We start from the raw sequence: 25,365 nt of genomic DNA on the forward strand, positions 1-25,365 counted from the left end.
GGCAAGTCACAAGCATCAAGTGATCATATCCAATTGGTATTCAATTACATTCAAGGCCATAAGTAGAGCAGCACAAAGAAGAAACTGGCAAAAGGTTGGGACCAGGGCCAAAAAGCATGAACAACATCAAGCCCCACATCACATGCTCTGCGTGATGTACACAATCAAAAATAACTTTATTAACCTCTAACACTCAGATTAATGCAATATTTAGCCTAATTTTACTCTGTTTGCTTCAATGCAAAACAAGGCAGATGGCCATATCTTGCTGAAATGTCTTTTTCTGTACTACTACTATGTGAAAGAAAATTGACAAAATTATTGTTTGTCTATTTGCATAAGTGACTTTTAAGTTGAGCCAACCTGAACCATATGTCTGCTCTGTATTGAGCTCTGAAGTCTTTCCCTGGCATGCCTTAAAGCATCAAGAACTTCCCTAACGCTTTCATCTAATGGCTTCACTTCAGCAGTCTGTGAGGTCGCCGGAAAACCCACCGGAACTAATGCCAACGGGTTATCAACATTATCCTCATGATCACTCCCATTCTCTTGTGTTGAAGATTTTAAGCTTGAATAACTGAAACAAATTAACAAATTTGATTAGCTTAAAAGGCTTAACAAGTTCTCTTCTGAAAATTATAAAAAATTCAAGATTACCTATGATTGTCGCTGAATCTTTCTTGGGAAGGATCATTGAGGTCGGAATTAGAATGGGAATCTTTTTCGCTGGATGGGCTTGAATGGCTTGGAGTGGATGCAGAGTTTTCTGAGACAATGTGCTGCAGATTTTGTGAGATTTCTGGGCTCGTGAATTGGGATTTGATCTCATCTTCTTCTGGGTCTTTGGAATCTGAGGTACTGGTGCATGATCTAGAAGACATTTTACAGTTTTCCGACGAACTAGACTGCTCTGATTCCACCGATATGGTGATAATGTTCAAGGATTCAAGCTTCTTAATCAAGATTTTAAGCTTCTTTTCAGCTTTCTTCCTCAGTTTTGTCTCTTCCTTAAGTTGGTTCTCAAGCTCTATCAACTGTACCCTCCCAAACACATTTGAGAGCAAATTAGAGAAAGAAAACACAAAAAGTTGATTTTTTTTTTTAAAATTTTATTTATCTTGAAAATGTGAATGTATATCTACACTAGATTAAAAACATCTACAGAAAAAACGCACCTTATTGCCCAGAAGCTCTGCATTTTCTTTAGCAAGCCTTGAAGCTTGTCTCTCTGCAACCAATCTCCCTCTTAGGCACTCCACGGTTCTGAAACCACCATCCCCTTCCATTTGTTTGTCACTGAGAGAAAACCCATTTCACAAAGTGAAAAATGTCAGTGTTTGAGAGAGAGAGAGACAGACAGAGAGAGAAAGGAAGAAGAAGAAGAACCCACCTCCATTTTCTATCTTCTTCCATGCTAACAGATATCATTTTCTCGCTCACTAGCGGCCTCTTCCTCAGCTCCCCTGTTTCAGATCAGATTAATCATATAATATTTGAATATGAAAAAAATCAGGGAACTAAAGAAATCTCTGTTTTTTCCCCCTTTTTTTAGGTGGAGAATCTATGCTCGTGGAAAAACAAAAAAAATACTGTCATCACTGTCAGAAAACCAATGTGAGAGCTTAGGTGGGGTTATATTCACGGAAAATGATAAAATTACAACCCCTTTGCACAACTCTCTCACAACCCCACTCACAATGGTGTGGAGCCCATACACATGGGCCCCACACCATTGTGAGTGGGGGTTGTAAGGGAGTTGTGATGGGGTTGTAACCCAATCATGTCCCTATATTCACAGGCAAAGGCACCACTGTTACTGGTGTGCTGGCATCTGTAATTTATTTTCTTACTGACGTGGTTGAACACTTACGGTTCTCGTGCAAATTCTGTCCAAGTTGAGAGTTCTTTTGGTTATGGCATCCACTTTGTCATACATTTATTAGATCTACCACATGATCTTAGTAATATAATTGATCGCCTATTTTTCTCTTTGAATTGAAGTCCCTAATTAAGGCCACTGTAATTTATCTTCTTCATTGACTTGAATTACCCTATAATGAGATAAGGGTGCCATTTTGTATTTGTGTATCGGGTTCAGATCGTGTTGAGGTATGAATATAAGATTATATAAGTCAACTCTAATCCGAATCATTTAATTTAACGTGTCAAACCCCTTCAACTATAATCCTCTAATTTTGTATCGGTTTCGTATCAGGTTTGCGAGTCATACAAAAAATTGTCAGCTATTATATTGCATGTCGAGTTCTGATTGTGTCAAGACATAGGTATAAGACTATATAGGTAAGTTCTAATCCTTTAATTTTGTATTAAATTCGTATTGAATTTACGAGTGATGCCAAAAATTTTCAAACCCTAAATTAAATGGACAATTATGTTTGACAATGTGGACCCTGCATAAGTAGTAAGTACACTGTACGTCTGTACAAACCAATTCTACAACAGCAAAATGTTTGGGGGGGTCTTTAGACAAGGTAGCATCGCAAAATCAGACACTTCTGGCAAGAAATTCAAGCTTGCCCCAGGCATGAGACATGCACAGATATCCTTTAGGACCATTTGAGTTCTCTTTATCAACCTTTCGTTTTTCTTTTTCTTTTTTTCGAGCCAAGGACAATTTCAGTTTAGCATTATTAATACATGTACAAACTCAGGGATTGAGATCCAATTAAATGCCATAGGTATTAATTGCATGGTGTGCAATACCTCTTTTCTAGTGAAATTAACGGTGCAGATTATAACAACAATGCTTAATATATATATATATATATTAAGGGTTAATTGTTGAGATGGTTCACTGGTTCAGTGGTGGACAAATCAACCCCAGCCACCCAAGTCGGCCAGTCTAGAGGCAGCCTAACTACTTCAGCCTAACTACTAGAGGCAGCCTAAATCTTTTCAATCCCCAGCCAGGCGCCCCCCCCAACCAAAAGCCTCCAAAGCAAAACAGATCGTTTCTGGCTACTGTTTTCACAGTTTCACGTGATGTTCCCGAGTTGTCTTCGTTCTCCTTCACCTCTCTCTCTCTCTCACATCTATTTAATTCCTCATAAATTTTCTGACTCGTTGCAGAATGGACAAATTACCAAAACAGTGCATGCAAATATTCAAATTAAGCTCTCATGAATTTTAAACTAAGATTCAAAAGGGATGGTCTGGCATCGTCATCTGAATTGTGGTGGAACCTCAAGTCGTTGTTGGGAGTAATTTGTAAATTAAGTTAATTATATATATATATTAATTTATATTTTTTTGAATTTTAAATTTAGAAGAAATTTTGAAGGACTAGTGCCCCAGTGCATCCCACCCATGCACATAATTCCGCCCCTATATACCCACAAATATACATATGCATGTATGAAACATTGAAACCAAAGAAAAGGAAAAGATTTGTATATTTGTTAAGTGTATATGGCGTGCTGGCTGGACTTCATGTGTAGGGCACAGTGCAATTATCATCTCTAATTACCAATCCATCGCTGGAAATTGGAAATCATTGAAGTTTATCTTTCATGGAAAATGGTGGGTGCATTAATTATCATTAGTTGTATGCATGGGATTAGAAATCTGCTTCTTGTATTGCACTCAAAGAAATGGCTTCTATTCTATGCAGTAGCTTAAATTAGAGTACACTCATTATCATTTCATCGACCACTTTTTATTTTTATTTTTTATTTTTTTTTTAACTATTAACTGTGTGGACCACTTCTTTATCAATTGGAGGCATTTTGAGTGTGCGAAAGATTATAATAGATTTTTGCATATTCCATGCACGAAATATTAATGTTTAAATATAAGTAAATAATGGGATAAATGTAAAATCAATTTATATGGTTGGCCTAAATTACAAATTGTTCTTTGTTGTATCAAAATTAATTCAAAAGTCTCTGAGATTTGCAAAAAAAAAATGATAATTTAGTCAAATTCCCAAACCGGCAACCAGTAGAGCCATAATTTTTTATATTTTTTTTTAGTTATATATATATATATATATATGAAGAGTCATACATGTCTTCATTTTATTGGCTCTGACGTGACACTTAACAGAATCTGTCAAATATTTTAACAAAATTGGACTCCGGTGACTAAATTAATTATTTTTTTAGCATACCTCAAGAACTTCTGAATTCATTTATAATTTTGTAATTTAAGCCAACTACGTAAACTGATTTTGCATTTATCTCATAAATAATTGATTGTGAAAATGTTTATTTTCTTTGGGCTGGTTTTGATCAGGTGTGGGTTGAGATAGATAGGAACTTAGGCCTTTTCTTTCAGTCCACCTAAATGAGCGTGGGCTTTGGGCTCGTTGGCAATCCAGCATTGGTCTCATTGCTCTAATTACGTATTCCAGCCTTTTTTTCCTTGTGGTGATGGTATTGGGATCATCTGCTTTGACAATTGGGCCTCGGTCTTTTAGGCCTTTGTGTGTGCGCTTATATGTGTTGACGCTTAGCATTTATGTCATTATAATTTAGGGTTTGACAATTTTTAACACGATTAACGAATTTGATATAAATTCAATACGAAATTAGCGGGATAAGATTAGGATTTGACTCGTTTAATTAAATTAATCGAGTAGAGTTGACCTATGTAGTCTTATGACTCTTATACACATGTTTCGATACGATTAGAATTCAATACGCTACAAAAGGCCCGTCAATTTTTTATACAAACCCAGTCAAATTTGTTTGTTTGAGTTTAGGAGTTTGAACATTTTAATTAAATAGGTTGGATTATAATTAATATATATGACTTCTGCTCATGTTTTTACACGACTTAGAACCCAAATTGCCACTCCTTATCTATATCCTTCTGGTTGGAACAATTTGCATTGCAAAAATAAATGAAATATGATGTTTCTTGACAAATAGGAAACATTAAATATGAACAATTTGATAGGAAAAGAAAAGTAACGTGCCTATTTTTTTTTAAATTTTTTTCTTTCTATTCAAATATGGGAAAAAGGAGAAAAGGGGAAAAGGAGAAAAGTAACGTGCCTATTACATTCATTGTTAATATGCAATCATTACATAAATGGATGAGACAATACAACTAGGCCAAAAACTATAATAAACTATCAAGGAAGGTGTAAAATTGAACTCCAAGCACTACCATAACAAAAGGATGTATTTGTCCCATCCTATAATTCGTATAGGTTTTTAAATTTCTTCTTATTCCAAAGATAAAGAGTACTCGGAGTTCAATTTAGGGTATGTTGAGATAGTTTTCGGTACTAAAATTAAGAAACATTTCCTGAATATACTTGAAGTATGGGCGTATTTATAGGCAAAGAGGCGAAGTCAAACTTGAATTAAGTTTACTACTCTCACTTAAATTAAAAGTGTCTGGTATTCGACTGTTGACTAGGTTCTTCAATGAATTTTTATTGGACTCGGATTGAGACTACTATCCTAATTTGACTTGGATTAGGATTATTCCCAATAAGATATAAGCATTTAAATGGGCTAAACTAGGTTTATGAAATAAACTTTTCATGATGATTAATTTTGAAGTTTTGACTAATTGATTAAGTACCTTACATAAGTTAGAATGACCGTTTAGGTCAACCGCGTCGAAATATGAGGGGGTGAGGTTGGGGATTTAGAAGATGGGTTGTTCTACTTTGTCATTAGATCAATACAACTTTAATAGAATTCTCATAAATCATAATCATGTAATTAAGAGAAATCAATGCAATGTACATAGAGAAGGAATACAATGATTTGTGTTGCAATATCAAACCATTAACGTATAAATATCTGTTTGTCGTCTCATTTATATGCCTTAACCTTAACCACACGTGTCATGTCAATAAACAAGCGATTCTCTACGGTCCATGCATCACCATCATTCAATCTGGGCCCATCTCTCTCGTCATCTATCGACTATCTATCACAATCACCCATCCGATTATGACACGTGCAGTGCAATAGAAGCTACATCTTGATGGTGTTCTTGACCAGAACCTCCCACAGTCGTTGGATCTCTCCGAATACATCATCCGTGGGTAGCGGGAACCTGCAGCAGGGACACGTGTTCCTCTTCGTCAGCCACGGCAGAATGCACATCCAATGAAACAAGTGCTCGCATGGCAACTCACACAGGTCCCTCCCTTCTCTCATCTCCTCCTTACATATTACACACTCCACTCCACGCCCTCTCACCTCCACCGACGGAAGCGCAACCACCGCCGCCGGAGACGCCGCCACCTTCCCATCACCATCGCCGCCACAGCAACCCATTTCGCCAACAAACTTCCAGCACCTCGTCACCGTCTCAATGTACGGAATCAAGACCGACCCATCACAGAACCCAATGCCAGAAATCGTTAACACGGCATCACACCAGAGCCCGCTCAGAATTTCGCGCCATTTGGCGGGAGATGACGTTTCCAGAGCTTCTGGGTTGTGTTGGCGGATTTCGCAGAGTAGGAGGAGGAGTAAAACTGCATCGAGGTCTCGTTGTTTGGTGGCGGTTGAAGGTGGAGGAGGTGGCTGTTGTTTGGGGTGGAAGTGGCGCGCGAGGTGACGGAGGGCGGAGAGGAGGTGTCGGGCAATGAGGAGAGTCTTATGTGGGAGGGAGAGGGAGTGGAGGTGGTGGAGAGTGAGGGAGAAGAGGGTAGGGGAGGAAAGGACGGCTGAGAGGCGGCGGTGGTGGTGGCGGATATCTGAGAGTATGGAGAAGTTGAGATCTGAGAGCTGTGGAGGGGGAAGAGTGGAGAGTGCAGCCATGATGGCGGTGGTTTCTGTCATCATGGGATCGTGTGCTCGGACTTGATCACTTCGGTGGGGTGAAAGTTTGAGGAATGAGTGGAATGTGTTGCTTTTTATGGGCTTGACTGACCCAGTTGGAACTTGGTGTTTTATTTTAATGACCAATTGTGTCCTTTATTTTAGGGATCGGAGGGGAGAGACCAATTTGGTGTTCTTTTGATAGATACCCAATCCAATCCAATCTTTTCTCCTTCTTGATTTATCTTGGATGTAATTTATTATTATTATTATTAATTTAAAATATCGGCAACAATATTAATCAACTTATCACATATACTTTAGCTGAGAACTCTTATCCGTTAAGAGAATAGGAATTAATAGAGAATGTATAAGAAGTAATTCTTGCTAGGCTGATAAAATGAATTTTTTTTTTTTTTTTGTTAGAAGAGACAATGACAATAAGATAGTAGTTTGAGAGATTAAGTCTATTTTTTATTAAAAAAAAAAAATTAAGAGCACAATGATTGTTATATCAATCTAGTGAGATAAAAATTAAATAAAAGTATAATATATAATATTATTTTTATTGTGATTTTTTTTTAAAAAAAGGAAAAATAATCGTGTGACCCTAATGGATGAAGATCGAAAGGCATGGCAATGAGCCACGTTGAGGCGGTGGCGCCAGCGTACCATTGTTGTTTCTGTCACTTTCGAAATTAATGCTTTGATGAATATGTTTGTAAGAAATAAGAACTTGAAAGCTGAATTATTGTTTTTAGTGGTACGTAATTAACCATAAAACTTGAGCATATATTAAATTACACACACCACAGCAACTTCAGCCTTCATTAGGGTGAGGGATGTTTAAAGAAAATAAAAGAATCGCCACTCAATATTAGGTTCAATAATTGGTTAGAGGACCCACAAAAGAAAAGTACTTAAAGGGTTGGGACAAGTCACCAATTCTGACTTGTGTCATAGTGATTAGAATGAGATGTAATTTATCTCCCTAGTTTGCAAATAATATATATATATATATATATATATATATATATATATATATATATATATATATATATATATATATATATATATATATATATATATATTTTAAAATCATTATTTATATTAAATGCTTAGCATTGATATAAAGATCTACGGTAACATCTAGATTGTCTTCCAAGGAGGAACTCTACAAGAGAAAGAAATGGTTAGAAAGGCTCACCAATAGAGATTCGATGAGAACACTTTGACCCCCAAGTTGACAAGGTTACGTTGAAATGGTATTTTGGCATAGTTTAATTAAGGGTTAGATTGCATACTTGTGAGGTTCATTTGGACTTTTTATATAGGTTGATGCCTTCTTAGGGTTTGAAGGACTTCCACCAATAGTTTGTTACATGACATGGAGCTCCCTTAATCTGTTAAGATGGATAGCATGACGTGTGCTTTCAGTTAGCTAAGTCGACAGAGTGGGAATCGTCTGCTTGGTGATCACATCTCTTTGAGGGTACACTTGGATCCTGATGGCTGACTGAGATAATGTGCCGACAGACTGTTAGGTTGTCGGGCCCATATGGTTTGCGACCCTTCATGTTGCTAGGGCTAGTGGGTTTTATGGTGGACGGGCTCTCCATTAAGGTGATAGGAAATAATGAATTTAATTATTTAATTAATATTCTAATATTCATTCTCAATTGTAGGCTAAACTCCTTCTTAATAAATGAATTCCGTGAATTTTTTAATTAAAATAAGAAATTTAAAAAAAGAAAGAAAGTGAATTTAATCATTTCATTAATATTTTCTGACAAATATTTTAAGAATGAACTATTTTACCCCAAAAAAAATAAAATAGAAGTAATATATATATATATATATATATATATATATAGTTGGGAGATTTGCTTTTGATGTGTGGAGCCCCATGGAGGCTTGGAATGTAGAGTTTTTGTCCACAAGCAGGTGTCCAGCAGAAGCATGTTTGGCACCCCTTTTCTTTTCATTATCTCTAATAACGAATGCCTAATTCTATCAGGAAATAAAACAAGCAGAAAGAAAAAGAAACAATATTGGCCCATCCATGGCTTGTTTCTCTTGTCCCCAACAAACTACACTAGCAATGATGCGAAGCTGGTGGGAACGGGCAATGGCACGCTGTACCCTGCGCTTCTTACGCCCATTTGTCCACTCTTTACATAATTACATTTACATGCACCGCCTTCTTCTCCCATTATTTTATTGGGTGCTTACATTTACATGCTAGATGAGTAAGCATCACAGATCATATAGATGTGAAGGAGAAAGGGTGAAGTCTTAGAATTTCTATAATAGACATTATGGTCATTATCTTCATGCATAGGGAAATGGTAATACTTGGGCAACTCGATAGATCTGGATCTCCAGTAATTTGCTATGAGAAAAATAGAAAGTTTTTACGAAACCACTTGAGAAAACCCAAAATTTGCTTGAACAAGTCTATTAGTTCTATCACATTTATTACTGGAGATCTCTATCATGCCAAGTCTTAGAACTGACTAAAAAGCACAGATATAATATATACCGCTGGAAGTGTTTAAAGGAAGAAAAGGTTTCCCAAAAATAAAAAAATAAAAAGAATTGAAAAGCCAAAAGCCTCTCAATTAAAGTATAAAGATGAGCCATGAACATTCCTACACTTTGCTAGTGATATAACTAAGCAACCTCTGTAAAAAGTGTCGCCACAGTGCATCCAAAAGCTCTTGTCAGCTGGTCGTAAAAAAAAGAAGAAGGAAGTTATTGTCAGCTGTCTAGACTTCAAAAGGATTGTACGTGGAACAATACTCAACAGAAAAATGTCCATTTTCCTATTCTTTTCGCAAAACATATCAGTTAAAGTACTTTCTTTTATTCATAAAGGCATCAACCTGAGCTTATACTTAGAAATCTATGCAGTAAACAATGCGGGATCCAACGTCCTTACATCTTTTGCTGTGCAAATTGCCTTTTCATCATATTGCTATGGCATAAACAGAAACTCATTAACTGATAATCAGATTCTGCTTCTAACCTCTATAGTGGCTGAAGTAATAGCCGAAGAGCAGCAATCTATAAATCTTCAAGCAGATGAACACTTCAAAGGCATTTAGCACGCAGGAAGCTGAAATTGTCTCTCACTGATATTGCAAAATTTACCACATTAGATTTCCATAATTGCCAGTCAAGTACAGGAAATCCCTCTAGTACAGACGGATAAGGATCCTCTCGCTCTCCAGGACCTCTGGTTATAGCCTTCGATGGAGCTAGAAGCTTTAAGTCTCATCAACATATTTTTCAAACCATAGCTTTTCAATGAAGGATCAATCAAACATACCCCTATGGAAGCCTTGCTCAGTGTTTGAGGTCTCTGACTCACTTCTAAGATATGATATCAACAAATCGTATACTAAGAAAAAAAAAATTCTGTAAATTTTTCAGGAACACCGCTTGTTTCAACTTCTAAGCACCCATGCCAGGCCGCAGAACTAATCTCCACAAAAATGGAACACTTTAAAGCTTCAATTTCTGGCTACAATTCTCTGAAATTCATACATTGCCACTGCTAAGTATCCAGGTACTATAACGATTGGGTATCCAAATCAGAAGTTGAGCAAACAATGTGACTCATTTTGGCCTAATAATGCATGGTGTACGTTAAGCTAGTCAACACAACCCTATTTTGCAATAATTTCTATGATATTGATGATCTGATGTCAACTATAAACACTCTCCTCATCTAACTCGTCCCTCAGAACATATCCTTCCTCTCTCATTAACCCAAGCAATCCTCCCAACATTTCATATATCTCTTCAGTTCTTCCATTTGATACATCCCTGGCTATGAAGCTTTGTAATCCTCTACTTGTTTCAATCCAGCTACTGCCTGGGATCTTTTTCAACCCAATTCTCTTCATCCTTTCCCTGATCTGATCAGCTTCTTCCCATCTCCCAGCTTGAGAATACAAATTTGCCATAATAATGTAATTCCCAGTGTTTTCAGGCTCAATCTCAAACAAACGATCACTGATGAATTTACCTAGTTCAACATCACCGGAAACAGAAGCCCCATTGAGCAATGCACCCCAAACTTTAGCACTTGGTTCAATTGGCATTTTAAAGACAAATTCTGCAGCTTCAGATAGTCTCCCAGCTCGGCTAAGAACACCTACCATGCAAGCATAGTGCTCAACTGACGGCTGTATGCCATATGTCGTAAACATGGCATCAAAGATCTTCCAAGCTTCTTCTACCATTCCAGAATGAGCACAAGCTGATAATACGGCTGTAAATGTTACTGGGTCTGGCCTAATCCCATTAATTAGCATCTCGTTAAAAAGACTAAGAGAATTATTAGCATCTCCATGGGCTGCATATGCTGAGATTATAGCTGTCCAAATGATCAAGCTCCTACCTTTTGATTGATCAAAAACCCGTTGTGCCCCGTGAAGAAACCCTGATCTCGCATAGGTATCTATAATGGCAGTTGCAACATAAATATTGCAATCATACTTATTTCTAACAGCGTAAGCGTGTATTTCTTTCCCTCCTTTTAGGTTTGATAAGTATGAAATTGTAGGGAGAATACTCGAAAGTGTTACGGTATTTAACTTAAAACCACATGCCTGCATTTCTCGTACTAAATCTACAACTCCTTCATGTCGGTTGTTCTGAACCAAACCTGAAATCACAGCATTCCATGTACTTAATCCAGGGTTTTTCATTTCTCGGAAAAGATCCATTGCTTTGTCAACAAAACCATGGACCATGTAACCTGAAATTATCGATCCATAGGTGACTTCATCCTTCTCATCCATCTCTTCAAATAATTCTCGTGCATAGTCCAAGCTACCACATTTTGCATACAACCCAATAATGGCATTACAAACCGAAACATCAATCTCAATTTGGCTCTCGTTTACAAACTGATGAACTTCCATCCCAAGAATAAGGTCTGTCGACTGCCCACACGCCTGCAAGACACTGACAATTGTCATTCCATTGGGCCGTAATCCCGCTGAACCCAACATCTCTCTATACAATCCCTTACACTCCTGATAAAATCCAGCCTGAGAATACCCTGCTATCATTGAATTCCACGACACGATATCTCTCTCAGGCATCCTATCAAACACAGTTCTCGCCAAGCCAATCTCATCACATCTCGAGTAGAACGTAATCAAGGCATTGACGACAAAAAGATCCGAGTCCAACCCACGTCGAAGAACAAAACAATGAACCTCCTTAGCTAACCTTGAATCAGAAAACAACGACGAGAATGCCTTTAAGACACAGGAAATCGTATAACAATCCGGTTTCACATCCTTCAAATTAGAGGAAACCAGAGTCAAAAAAAGTTTCAGCGTGTCGAAGTGCATGTTCTGATGGGAATACCCAATGAGCAAAGCGTTCCAAGAGAAAGTGTTTTTGCAAGGAATTTTATCGAACATGTGGCGGGCTTCACGAAGGTGATTTGATCTGGAGTAGACAGTGATGAGCTTTGATGCGAGGAAGTTGTTGGGTATGACGGAGAAGAGGACGAGGCGGGCATGGAGCTGCTTGGCCTGGCGGACGAGGCTGCGGTTGGTGCAGTGCTGGATGAGGGAGCCATAAGCGCCGTAGTCGAGGCCATTGGCTTCCAAGAGGCTTTGTGAGGCTCGTTGGACGTAGCCGTTGGAAGTGGTTGGTATTTGAATGTTCAATGCCTTTGTGATCCTCATTCCTTACATTGTTGGTCAGTCAAACTCCTGCGGTATAGTCCAGCGTGCACTTGGTGCCCTGTTGAATGAGGGAGAAACTATTGGTTGCTCCATAGTTAGGTGCAGGCATAGGCATTGAGAAAATTTGTATTTGGGTACTGTCCAAATTTTGTAAACATACCAAAAATGGTAGTCGGTTCATCTTGGTTCACTGATCTTTCTTAAGGTTGGTTGATTCGGTGTTTTTTTTTTTTTTTTTTAAGGGAAAATGTAAACATTTCATTAAGTACTCCCAAAGGTAACAAAGTTACAATCAAACTGATACAAGACTTAGACATACTCAATCCATTTCAGGGACTCAAATTTATAAGTACCCCATTGCAGCGAAAACACAGATCATATCAACAGATACTACAAATAGTCCTAGCCAACAAAAAGGTACAAACAACCTATGCTAAAAAAGCAATGACTAGGATAATCTAATATAGAACAACTTGTCAAATACAATCTGTCAACTGGAAACACCAAACAGAAAACTCCGCCTGAAGAAAATCGCCATCGGCGATAGCGCGTGTGGCAAACGCGCCGACACCAGCAATAGCTCGTCAAAAACACGCATCTTCATCAAAAGAACCCCTGTAGCGGTTGATCACCAGAAGTCCTCAACTACCACCAAAAACGGCAAAAGATACGGGCGTGGCCCTCACCCGTGGCCAAAAGGATGGAAACCCCCCAGCGCGTGAAGACCATGCGCCGGTCACCGGTGAGCGTCTTGGCCAAAGAAGGCGGCGGATGGATCAGAGGATGGCGGCGAATAAGGCTGGAGGGCGCGTGTCGACTATAAAACGGAGGATTTATGCAGATCTGGCCCCAAAGAATGTTGAGAAACTGAATCACTACCAAATCTTCCCACCAGCTACACAAACAGCAAACTCTCTTCCTTTGGAACCTCTATTGAGTGATTTCCAACCAAACAAAAGGGTGGAACCCCTCGACGCGTGAAAACCACGCGCCAATCACTAGTGGTGGTCGATTCGGTGTTCATGGCCCAAGAAAAAAAGAGAAAGGTTAATTGCTATTTTGCTAGTTGGGCTTTGGACAATTATCAAATAGCCGCATTGGTTTTAATAATTTTCACATAAGAAATGTTAGAGCATTGGTTTTAAGAGATATGATTCCTGCATAATAATTGTGCAACTGTTGTGCAGGAATCCAGAGACATGAGTGAGTCTCACGTGGAACCCACCATATTTTTTTGTGACTGTTGTGCAGGAGACATTTATGTGGTTTTAATAATCTTCTCAACAATGAGTCCCTACAACGAGATGGATCCACCCCACGACCCACCTACGGGGAGGATCTCCCCCGGCAGGTTGCAGGTGGTTCGTGAGGGAGATCTTCCCTGTGAAACCCATTGAAGGAGGAGATTCCCCCACAACCCACCTCAAGGGAGATCCCACACTTGGAGTGAGTTCTCGTATACCTCGCCGATGGCAAGCGGAGGGTGATCTCCCATTCTCTTTTTTTTTTTAAAAAAAATAATAATAATTATATATTTACTTTTTAATTTTTTAAATAATACTAATGTAGCATAATGATATGTTCAACGAGACACTTGCTGAATTTTGAAAAGGCCTTGATATGGCATTCTGTTAAGTTTTTGGACGGAGAGACTAACTCCATTAATTAGACAACCCTAAGTGATTAGAATGAGATATTCTCCTCACATTGTATTTCGACTGCCCACACGCCTGCAAGACACTGACAATTGTCATCCCATTGGGCCCTAAACCTGCTGAACCTAACATCTCTCTATACAATTCCGCACACTCCTGATAAAATCTAGCCTGATAATACCCTGCTATCATTTCAAAATGAGAGAGAGCCGGTAGAAACAACGAGATACCAACTGCAGAACGACCTGTTTCACTAGCTTCCATTTAGGGTGTCGAAGAGAGGCGAGGGCCGGAGAAGATGGTTGCCTTGAGGGAGCACTACAAAAAACACTGCTTTTCGCCGCGTGTCTACAGTACCGGTTACTGTAGACACGCGGCCAGATGGCTGCGTGTATTATTATACACGCGGCCATATGCGGCGTAGCAACAATTGGCCGCGTGTATTTATACACGCTGCCAATTAACCGCGTGTATAAATTACACGTGGCATTATGTTGGACACGTGTATTTTTGGAATTTTTTTTTAAAAAAAAAAAAAAAAAAACAAAACACAAATAGTATGTACATGATAATATTACTATGTACCCTATACCAAATTAGAGTTTATAAACTAATTAGTTTTGTACAATACTTGTATTTAAATTTTTTTGAATTTATTTTTATAAAAAATTCTTCTTATATACCCCCAACAATAAATTTGTGCTATATTTAATTATAGTTTATAATTATATATAGTATGTATTGTACTTATGGTTATGTTTTAGTGTTTACATGCAGGTTGAGTTTCGTGAATGCGTTAGGACTTAATTTATGGTATGTGTATTTTAATACTCTCAGGGTTAGGGTTCGTAGAACATCCATCTGAATGTGTTGCCCTTGTGGTCCCGATCATTATAGCATACCTTACACAAGTATAAAATTGCATGCCTCTATCATTTGATCCAGTTCAATGTTCAAAACTTGGTCGAACTATCATTTGATCCTAGAGTTAGGGTTTATAACTATATATATAGTATATATATTTAGGGTTAGGGTTTATAGCTATATATAGTACATACACTTAAGATTAGGGTTAAGGTTAGGGTTTATGGCTTACCTATAGTACATACACTTAAGCTTAGGGTTAAGATTATGGGTTTTAGGGTTCAATTTTATGGTCATGGTTTAGTATAGTATATATATATATATATATATATATATATACTTAGTGGTAGGGTTTAAATTTAGGGTTATATATAATATATGCATGCATGCATGCATGCATGTAAACGGCGTGTCGAAACTATATACATTTATAGTTACTTGTATATACCCTAACATTGGGGTTTATGTCTATATATATATATATAGTATACTTATATAGCTATATACAGTATAGCTATATATAGTATATACACTTAGTGTTAAGGTTTATGTTTATATAGAGTACTATATGCATAATTATACGGCGAGGAACAAAAAAAAATATGCAACATAACAAAGTACATACACTTAGGGTTATGGTTTATGGCTATATATAGTATATAGACATAGGGTTAGGGTTTATGGCTATATATAGTATATAGACATAGGGTTAGGGTTTATGGCTATATATAATATATAGACATAGGGTTAAGGGTTATGGGCTACGTGCAATATGTTTATAGTATATTTACGTTTTATGTGTTGAGTACTTTACATATATATGGTATACTTATAAGTAAACCCTAACTCTAATTAGGATTTGCGTTAATGGAATACTAATCTAATAAAACCCTAACCCTAAGTGTTTAGGGTTTAGTTTTATGGGATACTAATCTAATATTATACAGTATTCACGTCATGAATTTTATATACACATACTTAGGGTTTAAGAATTAGTTTTAGGGTTATCGTTTAGGGTTTAGTTTTATGGGTTAGAGTTTACGTAAACCTTAACACCATATATATTACAAATATATGTATATATATATTTGTTCGGTTTTCAAAAAAAAAAAAAAAAACAGATAGAGACGTGTATTAGTATACACGTCTCTATGTGGCCGCGTGGTGTTACGCCACGCGGCCAAATTTTTGCCAGGTGACCTGCGCGGGACAATTCCCGCGCGTCACCTGGCCTATTTTTTAAATAAAAAAAAATTGAAAAAAAAAAGGGTAGCTTCCTCTGGAAGCTACCCTCTCACTCGACTCTCTCACTCAGCTCTCTCCCTCTCCGTCTCCGTCATGCACGTCCGCACCGACCACCGGCCTCCGCTGTCTTCTCCGGCCAGCTCCCTCTCCGACCGTCACTGCACCACGCGTGCGTATGCCCAAGGTTTTATATGCTCTCTCTCTCTCTCTTTGTCTATCTCTCTATCTCTCTGTCTCTCTCTCTAGCTCTCTCTCTCTATCTCTATCTCTCTCTCTCTCTCTCTCTCTAACCGAACCAACCCCTAAACCCTAACCCTAAGTCCGGACCTCTCTCTCTCTACATCCGTCTCTTGTCTCTATCTCTCTCTACATCTCTCTCTCTCTCTCTCTCTGCCTTGTACGTGATTCCTATTTTGGGATTTTTTTTTGGATATTGTTTTGGGACTAATATGTTTTAATGCATGTACATTTTGGCTAAGGAGCAGAAAATACACCCCAAAAAAATTTTGTGAGTATTTTTTGGCTTAATTTTTTTTCTTTATTTTTTGCTATAATGAACTTGGTGCATTTAAATTAATTTGTATAAAATCTGTTTATAATTGTTTTAATAGTTTCATATAATAATTGTGGATTTAGCAATTAATAATGGTCCATGCAATGCTGTTTATTTTGTTGGGTTTGAATATTTATTGTTGTGTAATTTTATGTGTTTTGATGTGGTTGGTTGTTATGCATGGAAAATATTTGTACAGTTGTGTTATTTTTCTTTTTTGTAATATGTTTTACTGTACTACGAATTGGTGTGGCGATTATTATTTTTGGCAATTTATGCTAAAACATTTGAACAGATTAACCAATCTCGCTATTATTTTATTAACTTCATCATAAAATCAATGACGCAAACCAATAAAATATAAACCATTGTATGCCGTACTATTTCAACAATTTTTGGGTTTTTTAAGAACACAAAAAAAAAGGTGTAATTGTTCATTTTTAGGTAATTTTTTTACACAAAAAAATAAAAAACCATTTCAAAGCAAACTCGCCATCATTTTATAATAAAATGATCGTATCCAACAATTATTGAATAGATACTAATAATTACATTTGGCCACCGTCCACCATTTATAATAATTTATTTTATTATTCAATTTATAACAAAGGTCTAAACAATACATGCGAACCCTAAATCAAAACCAATACAAAAATCCCTATACTCTAATCTCAAAACCAAACCCCTAAACCCTAACCCTAAAAACTAAACCCTAAAAACTTAAACCCCAAAAACCTAAACCCTAACCTTTTTAACCCTAACCCTAAAAACTAAACCCTAAAACCTAAACCCTAACCTTAAAACCCTAACCCTAAAAACTAAACCCTGAAAACCTAAACCTTAACCTTAAAACCCTAACCCTAAATGAATAAACCCTAAAAACCTAAACCCTAACCCTACAAACTAAACCCTAAAAACCTAAACCTTAAACCCTAAACCCTAAACCCTAACCCTAAAAACTTAAACCATAACCTTTTTAACCCTAAACCCTAAAAAAAGAAACCTTCAAATCCTAAACCCTAAAAAAAGAAAGAAGAATATTAAAAAAGAAAAAAAATAAAAAAGAGTGAGATTTTTTTTTTTTGATTACTTTTTTATTTTAGTTAAACCCTAAACCCTAACCGTAAAACCCTAACCGGGTAAAAAGTAAACCCTAAAACCTAAACCCTAACCTTAAAACCCTAACCCTAAAAACCTAAACCTTAACATTAAAACCCTAACCCTAAAAACCTAAACCCTAATCTTAAAACCCTAACCCTAAAAACTTAAACCATAACCTTTTTAACCCTAAACCCTAAAAAAAAAAACCTTCAAATCCTACACCCTAAAAAAAGAAAGAAGAATATTAAAAAAGAAAAAAATAAAAAAGAGTGACATTTTTTTTTGTTTTTTGATTACTTTTTTATTTTAGTTAAACCCTAAACCCTAATCGTAAAACCCTAACCCTAAAAACTAAACCCTAAAACCTAAACCCTAACCTTAAAACCCTAACCCTAAAAACTAAACCCTAAAAACCTAAACCCTAAACCCTAAACCCTAAACCCTAACCTTAAAACCCTAACCCTAAAAACTTAAACCATAACCTTTTTAACCCTAAACCCTAAAAAAAGAAACCTTCAAATCCTACACCCTAAAAAAAGAAAGAAGAATATTAAAAAAGAAAAAAATAAAAAAGAGTGACATTTTTTTTGTTTTTTGATTACTTTTTTATTTTAGTTAAACCCTAAACCCTAACCTTAAAACCCTAACCCTAAAAACTAAACCCTAAAACCTAAACCCTAACCTTTAAAACCCTAACCCTAAAAACTAAACCCTAAAAACCTAAACCCTAAAAACCTAAACCCTAACCTTTTTAACCCTAACCAAATAACAAAAACTAAACCCTAAAAAAAGAAAGAAGAATATTAAAAAATAAAAAAGAAAAAGGTTCGAGATCTAAATTAATTTTTTTTTATTACTATTTTATTTTAGTTAAACCCTACACCCTAAAACCCTACACCCTAAAAACCCTAAACCCTACAAATATTAAAACCTAAAACCTAAAACCTAAACCCTAACCTTAAAAACTAAACCCTAAAACCTAAACCCTAACCTTAAAACCTAAAAAAAAAAAACCCTAAACCCTAACAAAAATAGGAAAGAACGATACTTTGAGTTAACTGTTTAAAACAAACATTAAACAAACAAGCACTTTATTTGCTGTAATCAAATAACATATTTCGTTTCAGACTGTTAACTCACGTACAGAGGAATATGGACAAGTCGTGGATGTCAGCACCTAGGGGTACGACACGTTATAACGACGGGTGTAGAGCGTTCGTGGCATTCGGCGTTCGTAACTGTAGGTCTGCTGATGGAAAAATTTACTGCCCATGTAAGTACTGCCGGAATAACCAGCGGCACCCCCCAGATTACGTTCTTGCCCACCTGACAGGGGGGAAGGGAATGTCCACGGGATACGGTTTCTGGTATATGCACGGTGAGACAACCCTAAACCCTGCTGATCCTGTTCGGGGTCACGACCATCCCAGTGTCACAGATACGGCTGCATGTGGCATTGAACATGTAGAAGTCACGGAACAAGGCGGAGACCTGGAACAAGGTGGTGACATGCACGCCATGTTGCGTGACGCCTTCGGCGTGCACGAAGTAGGTGACACCGATCATGTTGGCCAGCCCGGAGAAGTAAATGAAGGAACCTCTGCAAGGGACACATTGAAGTACCTTGAGTTGTTGAAGACTGCCGACAAGCCACTTCACCCCGGTACAAAGCACAGTAAATTGAGTGCTACTGTACAGTTCTACAACTTGCAGTGCATTGGAGGTATTAGTAACAAGATTTTTTCTGATATTCTTGAGCTTGTCAGTCAGTTATTGCCTCCTTGCGATGAGGCCTTGCCGGTTAATACGTACGAGGCGAAGAAATTCCTCAGTTTCATGAGTCTCAGGTATGAGAAGATTCCGGCGTGCCGTAATGACTGTATGCTATTCTGGAAAGACAATAAAGATCTAGATACCTGCACCGTATGTGGAGAATCTAAGTGGATGGCTGATATACATTTTGATCAAGATGGTGAGGTAATATCGTCGAGGAAAAAACGTCCAGTGAAGGTGTTGAGATGGTTTCCGCTCATCCCATGGTTACAGAGGTTATTCATGTCGGAGCACACGGCGCACAATCTGAGATGGCATGCAGAAGGCCGCACTAGGGACGGTGTATTGAGGCACCCCGCGGACGGTGAGGCGTGGAGATCGTTCGACTCTCTACATCCGGATTTTATGGCCGACAGTAGGAACGTGCGGCTTGGACTGACAGCAGATAGATTCAATCCATTTGGGAACATGAGTACATCCCACAGCACATGGCCCGTATTGCTTGTACCGTACAATTTGCCTCCTTGGATGTGCATGAAACAGACGTTGTTCATCCTGTCACTGGTTATCCCCGGACCGAGCTCACCTGGTATGGATATCGACGTCTACCTTCAGCCACTGATTGATGAGCTGTTAGAGCTGTGGGATGTAGGGGTACGAACACTAGATGCTGCGAAGATGGAATTTCAATATGCGTGCTCAGTTGATGTGGACAATAAACGACTTCCCGGCGTATGCAGATTTATCCGGTTGGCCTAACAAAGGTGTGAAGGCATGTCCTTGTTGCATGCATTCGACACGTTCTAAACATCTGAAGAACGGTTGTAAATTTTGTTACATGGAACACAGGAGGTACTTGCCAACCGAACATCTGTGGTGGCTGAACAGAAGAACGTTTGATGGGACTGAGGAGTTAGAATGTGCTCCTGATGTGCCTTGCGGGGACGAGATCCTCCAACAGTTGGACGGAGTTGCGTTTGGGGATGAGAAAGCGGGTAAGAGGAGACGGAAGAAGCGAAAGACGGGTGCACGGGGTGCTGATGATGTTGTGTGGAAGAAGAAAAGTATTTTCTTCAGATTGCCGTACTGGAAGGACAATTTGCTTCGGCACAATCTTGATGTCATGCACATAGAGAAAAATGTCATGGACAATATACTTGGCACTATTTTGGACATCAAAGGGAAAACGAAGGACAACTTGGCAGCTCGGCTGGATTTGCAGGAGATGGGGTTGAGACCTAAATTGCATCCGTTCACCGCCGCAAATGGTAAAACATATATACCCGCGGCTTGTCACACGATGTCCAGGGAGGATAAAGAAAGCTTTTTAAAGGTTCTTCGAAATGTGAGAGTTCCAGACGGATATGCCTCGAACATTTCACGGTGTGTTCGGATGAAGGACCGTACAATTTCAGGGTTAAAAAGTCATGACAGCCACATACTGATGCAGCAGCTTCTACCAATTGCATTGCGTCAGTCATTGCCAGACAAAGTGGTTAGACCTATCGTTGAGATGTCAGCATTTTTCAGAGGCATATGCTCGACCAAGCTAACCCAAGCTGAGATGGACCGACTGCAGGGTGACGTCTGTATCACACTATGCAAGCTGGAACAGGTATTTCCTCCTGGGTTTTTTACTAGCATGGTCCACTTGGTCGTGCATCTTGTGCGCAAGTGTAGACTCGGCGGACCCGTTCAATATAGGTGGATGTACCCGGCAGAGAGGTAAAATACAGCAGAATATATATATATATATATATATATATATATATATTTTCATGTAACTCGTGGCATTAAACGGGGACAAGCCCTTAATGTTTATGTGTGTGCACCAGGAGTCTTGGGGGTTTCAAGTCGAATGTGCGCAACAAAGCGGCTCCTGAGGGGTGTATTGCGGAAGGTTACATAGCGACCGAGCTAGTAACGTTCTGTTCGAGATATCTAGAAAATGCACCAACCTTTCACAACAGACCTTTGAGAAACCCTGATGGTTCCAAGGGGGCAGGAATGCGAGTTAGCTTGAACCGGTTAACGATGCATCAGATTCATCGTTATATTGTGTTCAACTCTGAAGAGTTTCTCAATTTGCGGATGTAAGTAGTGTTTACATATTGAACCAGATTCAAATGATATAATTGATAATAATTAGTTTTTTAATTATATCTGCTGAATGTAGGATGCACAAAGACGCTATTAGGCGATCATGCGTTAGGGGTCGCATCACGGACGCTCTGATTGAAGCCCAACATCACGAGCAATTCTGCGAGTGGTACCGCGCATATGTAAGGAAATAGTGGTATTTTCGTATATAATATTTACCTATGTTCAGTGTCAATTTAAGATAGGGTTCGACAATATGCCGCTATTAATCAATGTATTCTTTTAATATATGAAATGATAACATAGGTTGATGGCCTTGACGATCAAGGTAGGGAGGAATTGGGGCTGAAATTGGTTATGCGCAGTAGAGGGTTGAAGGAGACAGCAGTGAAGTATAACAGGTACGTGGTAAACAGAAAACTGTTCCGCACGCTAGCCCATGATGTGGGAAGGAGGACTCAGAACAGCGGCGTATGTGTGCCAACCGTTGAATGCGAAACCTACTACGGGAAGTTAACCGATGTGGTTGAGGTCGAGTACTACGATAGGACTACGTACGTCCTATTTAAGTGCAATTGGGCGGACCCCACGATGGACAGAGGATTTAGAGTCGACGATTATGGTCTAGCGTTTGTCAACTTCACTCATCTCGTCCACAGGGGAGAACTGCTTACTGACGAGTCTTACGTGCTTACATCTCAGGTAGACCAAGTGTTTTATGTCGAGGATGAAAGGAACCCAAAATGGGTTTGTGCCGTGAGGACTAAACCGCGCAACGTGTACGATGTTGGTCAGGGGGAAGGGAGTAGTGATGCAGATAATGCATATCACGAGTGTGTACCGATGGTACTACCCACTGATGACCTGCATGATATGAATGATGAATTCGATCACGACAGGCCCGACATTGATCCGATTGAAGCTCCTGTTATACAATGATTGCTATATTTATTATTGGTACAATTTGCTTAAACTCAAAATACTTTCTTATTTTGCATAGAGCTCATTGTATATTATGCATATTCTTTTTTAATATTAAAACTAATACGAATTTCTAATAATTTGTCTAACATTTGTTCGCAGGTTTCGATGGACTAGAGACCCCCTACTTGCGCACATCGTGCACCACGCCTACCCGTGCCTTGCACGACTACATCCACACCGGCGATGTCAGCGGCACTACATACCACACCGTGACCACACCACCCGGACGCCGTTTATAGACCATTGTGCCCGGGTACGGCGGGGATGAGCTCGTCAGATCCCGGGCAGACGAGCGCAGCTGGATATTCTCCTTCTCCATACCCGCCTACGTCCACACCGGCGATGTTAGCGGCACTACATACTACACCGTGGCCACACCACTCGGACGCCGTTTATCGACCATTGCCCTCGGGTACGGCGGGGATGAGCAGGTCAGATCCCAGCTAGACGAGCTCAGCTGGGTATTCTCCTTCTCCATACACGACGTTCTCCCAGGCCGGGATCACCTCACCGGGTCATATTGATCGATGGTGGGCACGAGAGTGTCATGATCTGAGCAGATTCCCGTTGAACTATCCATACCCCCTTACACCACCTATGCCAGTCAACCCTGATAGTGAGACTCAGGATGACAGATTCCCGCTGTCACAGCGGGGGGGGATGCCAATGCCGGCTATGCGGTCGGGACAGCTGTCAGCATCGGCGGGGGGCCAGGGCCCGGCACCTGGGGAGAGCCAGATGACTGTTTATGGACAGAGCCAGTTGCCGCTTTCTGGGGAGAGTCAGGACCCAGATATGGGGGAGAGCCAGCTGCCCCGCGAGGGGGACGATGTGATGTTGGGTCTTGATCAGTTAGCCCATGATGTCCCCTAGGATATGCCTTCGGATGACGATCATGATGATGAGCATCACCCAGAAGATGAGGTAGGCGAGGAGCATGCTGGTGACCCAGCGACCGAGCACATAGCGTTCGACCATATTCGGCTGATGGGTAAGTACATTTTTATACATCATTATATCTTAATTTAGTAAGTTCGTATAATATTTAAATTGAATTTTTAATTTATTAATATAATTAAGTTATTTAGTGTTAATATATTAACGTTTTATATTTATTGACTAGGGTATAATCCAGACGGGAGCATCTATTTTGAGGTGATTAAGGACTCAGAGAGAAATTGGGTGCTCCCGAGGGGGAAGAAAGTTGAGTTGCAGTACAATGCTGCAACACAACCCGTGGGACGAGCATGCAATCGTTATAGACGGGCTGCGGGCAAGCTTTTACGGAGCGGGTCCCACATTCACTTGCGGGACAAATGGGCAAAGGTAGATAAGCAGATTAAGTGGGCTATGTGGGATGCCATAATGGTATGTGTATGAAACTAATATATGTATTTTGTGAAATTAAAGTTAAGATGATGTTTTTATTGAACTGCTAAAATTAATCATTAGATTGAATGTGAAGCAAGAATTTTATGTACCCGTATCCGTCGACCAGCGCCTGGCACAGAATGAATTCTGGGGTGATATGGGCCGTAAACACCGTTCGTGGAAGTCGAAGTTGAGGACCCAACTACAGATTCGAGACGGTGACACGCCATTGACAATACGTGCGAGAATGCCAGATACGTTTTTTGATAAGTATGACCGAACGGATGTGGAGGACGTACTGCACGAGTGGTGCACAAAAATAAATCTGGTATGTAGGTCTTTGAATGTATTACTATAATGTTGTGTTTTTTTAATAAACAGTTCATTCAATCATAGCACATAAGTAATTAAGTGTATCAATTCTTACATTTTTTTGGAAATGTTCAATGCAAAGGCGAGGTCTGAACGAATGAAGCGGCTGCGGGAGCAGAATGACATCCCCCATAGTCTGGGGTCCAAAAGTTATGCCAGATTTAATCACGATGAGGTATGAAACAATATGTAAAAACCCTAATTCTTATTTGTGCCTAATTGTTCTTTCTTAACATTAAATGAATATCCAATGTTTGTTTTATATTTATACTGTATGGAGACAGTCATCTATATCTGGCACGCCCCCCACTCGCGCCGAGTCGTTTGTGAAGACGCACACAAGGAAAGACGGCACTTACCTGAACGAGCGGACACGGGACCTATGCGTATGCTACTGTTATAGGTTATCGATTATTATTAGTTATGCGTGTGATAAAGAGGTTATTAATTACCAGTGTTTTGTATGTTGACGACGTACAGGAGCGGATGACACAGAGTTTGTCCAATGATCCTGCTGCCTCGGAGCCCGTCTCATCAGATACGGTGCGTTGGGCACCTGGCGATGCGTATGAGCAAGCGGTTGGGCGACCCGAGTATGCGGGTAGGGTTCGGCAGGTTGGGCCGAACATTACTCCTGTTCGCGGGACTTGTTTCTCGTATAGGGCCCGCACACGGGGGGGACTGGCCGAAGGCACGTCTCAGGATTGGGCTGCTCACAAAATTGCGGAGATGGATATCATGTTATGGGCCGAGAGAGAGAGGAATGACGGGTTGGAGGGCATAGTGCGGGCCGAGAGAGAGCGGGCTGACAGCATGGAGCAGCGCATACGACAGTTTGATGCTATGGAGCAGCGCATGCGACAGTTTGAGGCCTTCATGTC

At 39.3% G+C, this 25,365-nt stretch overlaps 3 protein-coding genes across 3 annotated transcripts; all 3 read right to left on the reverse strand.

Moving 5' to 3' along the window:
• LOC133874000 (uncharacterized) lies at positions 1-1,589 on the reverse strand. The gene is made up of 4 exons (XM_062311817.1): positions 1,391-1,589; positions 1,176-1,296; positions 658-1,034; positions 1-577 (listed from the first exon to the last, which is right to left on the reverse strand). Exons 1-4 carry the CDS (start codon positions 1,426-1,428, stop codon positions 349-351), a joined length of 765 nt encoding a protein of 254 aa, XP_062167801.1. The 5' UTR covers positions 1,429-1,589; the 3' UTR covers positions 1-348.
• Positions 1,590-5,614: 4,025 nt separating this feature from the next.
• Positions 5,615-6,959, reverse strand: LOC133873592 (E3 ubiquitin-protein ligase SGR9, amyloplastic). Its single transcript, XM_062311323.1, has one exon. It carries the CDS (start codon positions 6,774-6,776, stop codon positions 5,958-5,960), a length of 819 nt encoding a protein of 272 aa, XP_062167307.1. The 5' UTR covers positions 6,777-6,959; the 3' UTR covers positions 5,615-5,957.
• Positions 6,960-9,261: 2,302 nt separating this feature from the next.
• On the reverse strand, positions 9,262-12,670 carry LOC133873741 (pentatricopeptide repeat-containing protein At2g37310). The gene has a single exon (XM_062311488.1). It carries the CDS (start codon positions 12,464-12,466, stop codon positions 10,463-10,465), a length of 2,004 nt encoding a protein of 667 aa, XP_062167472.1. The 5' UTR covers positions 12,467-12,670; the 3' UTR covers positions 9,262-10,462.
• Positions 12,671-25,365: the final 12,695 nt, after the last annotated feature.

The sequence above is a fragment of the Alnus glutinosa genome, chromosome 7, assembly GCF_958979055.1.
Source record: "Alnus glutinosa chromosome 7, dhAlnGlut1.1, whole genome shotgun sequence".
NCBI lineage: Eukaryota > Viridiplantae > Streptophyta > Magnoliopsida > Fagales > Betulaceae > Alnus > Alnus glutinosa.

Excerpts from the sequence above, each read along its gene's own strand:
- LOC133873592 (XM_062311323.1), bottom strand. The coding sequence starts at position 6,776 with ATGATGACAGAAACCACCGCCATCATGGCTGCACTCTCCACTCTTCCC.
- LOC133873741 (XM_062311488.1), bottom strand. The coding sequence starts at position 12,466 with ATGAGGATCACAAAGGCATTGAACATTCAAATACCAACCACTTCCAAC.
- LOC133874000 (XM_062311817.1), bottom strand. The coding sequence starts at position 1,428 with ATGATATCTGTTAGCATGGAAGAAGATAGAAAATGGAG. Across the intron at positions 1,297-1,390 it reads GAAGAAGATAGAAAATGGAG|TGACAAACAAATGGAAGGGG; the intron begins GTGGGTTCTTCT and ends GTTTTCTCTCAG. Across the intron at positions 578-657 it reads AGATTCAGCGACAATCATAG|TTATTCAAGCTTAAAATCTT; the intron begins GTAATCTTGAAT and ends AATTTGTTTCAG.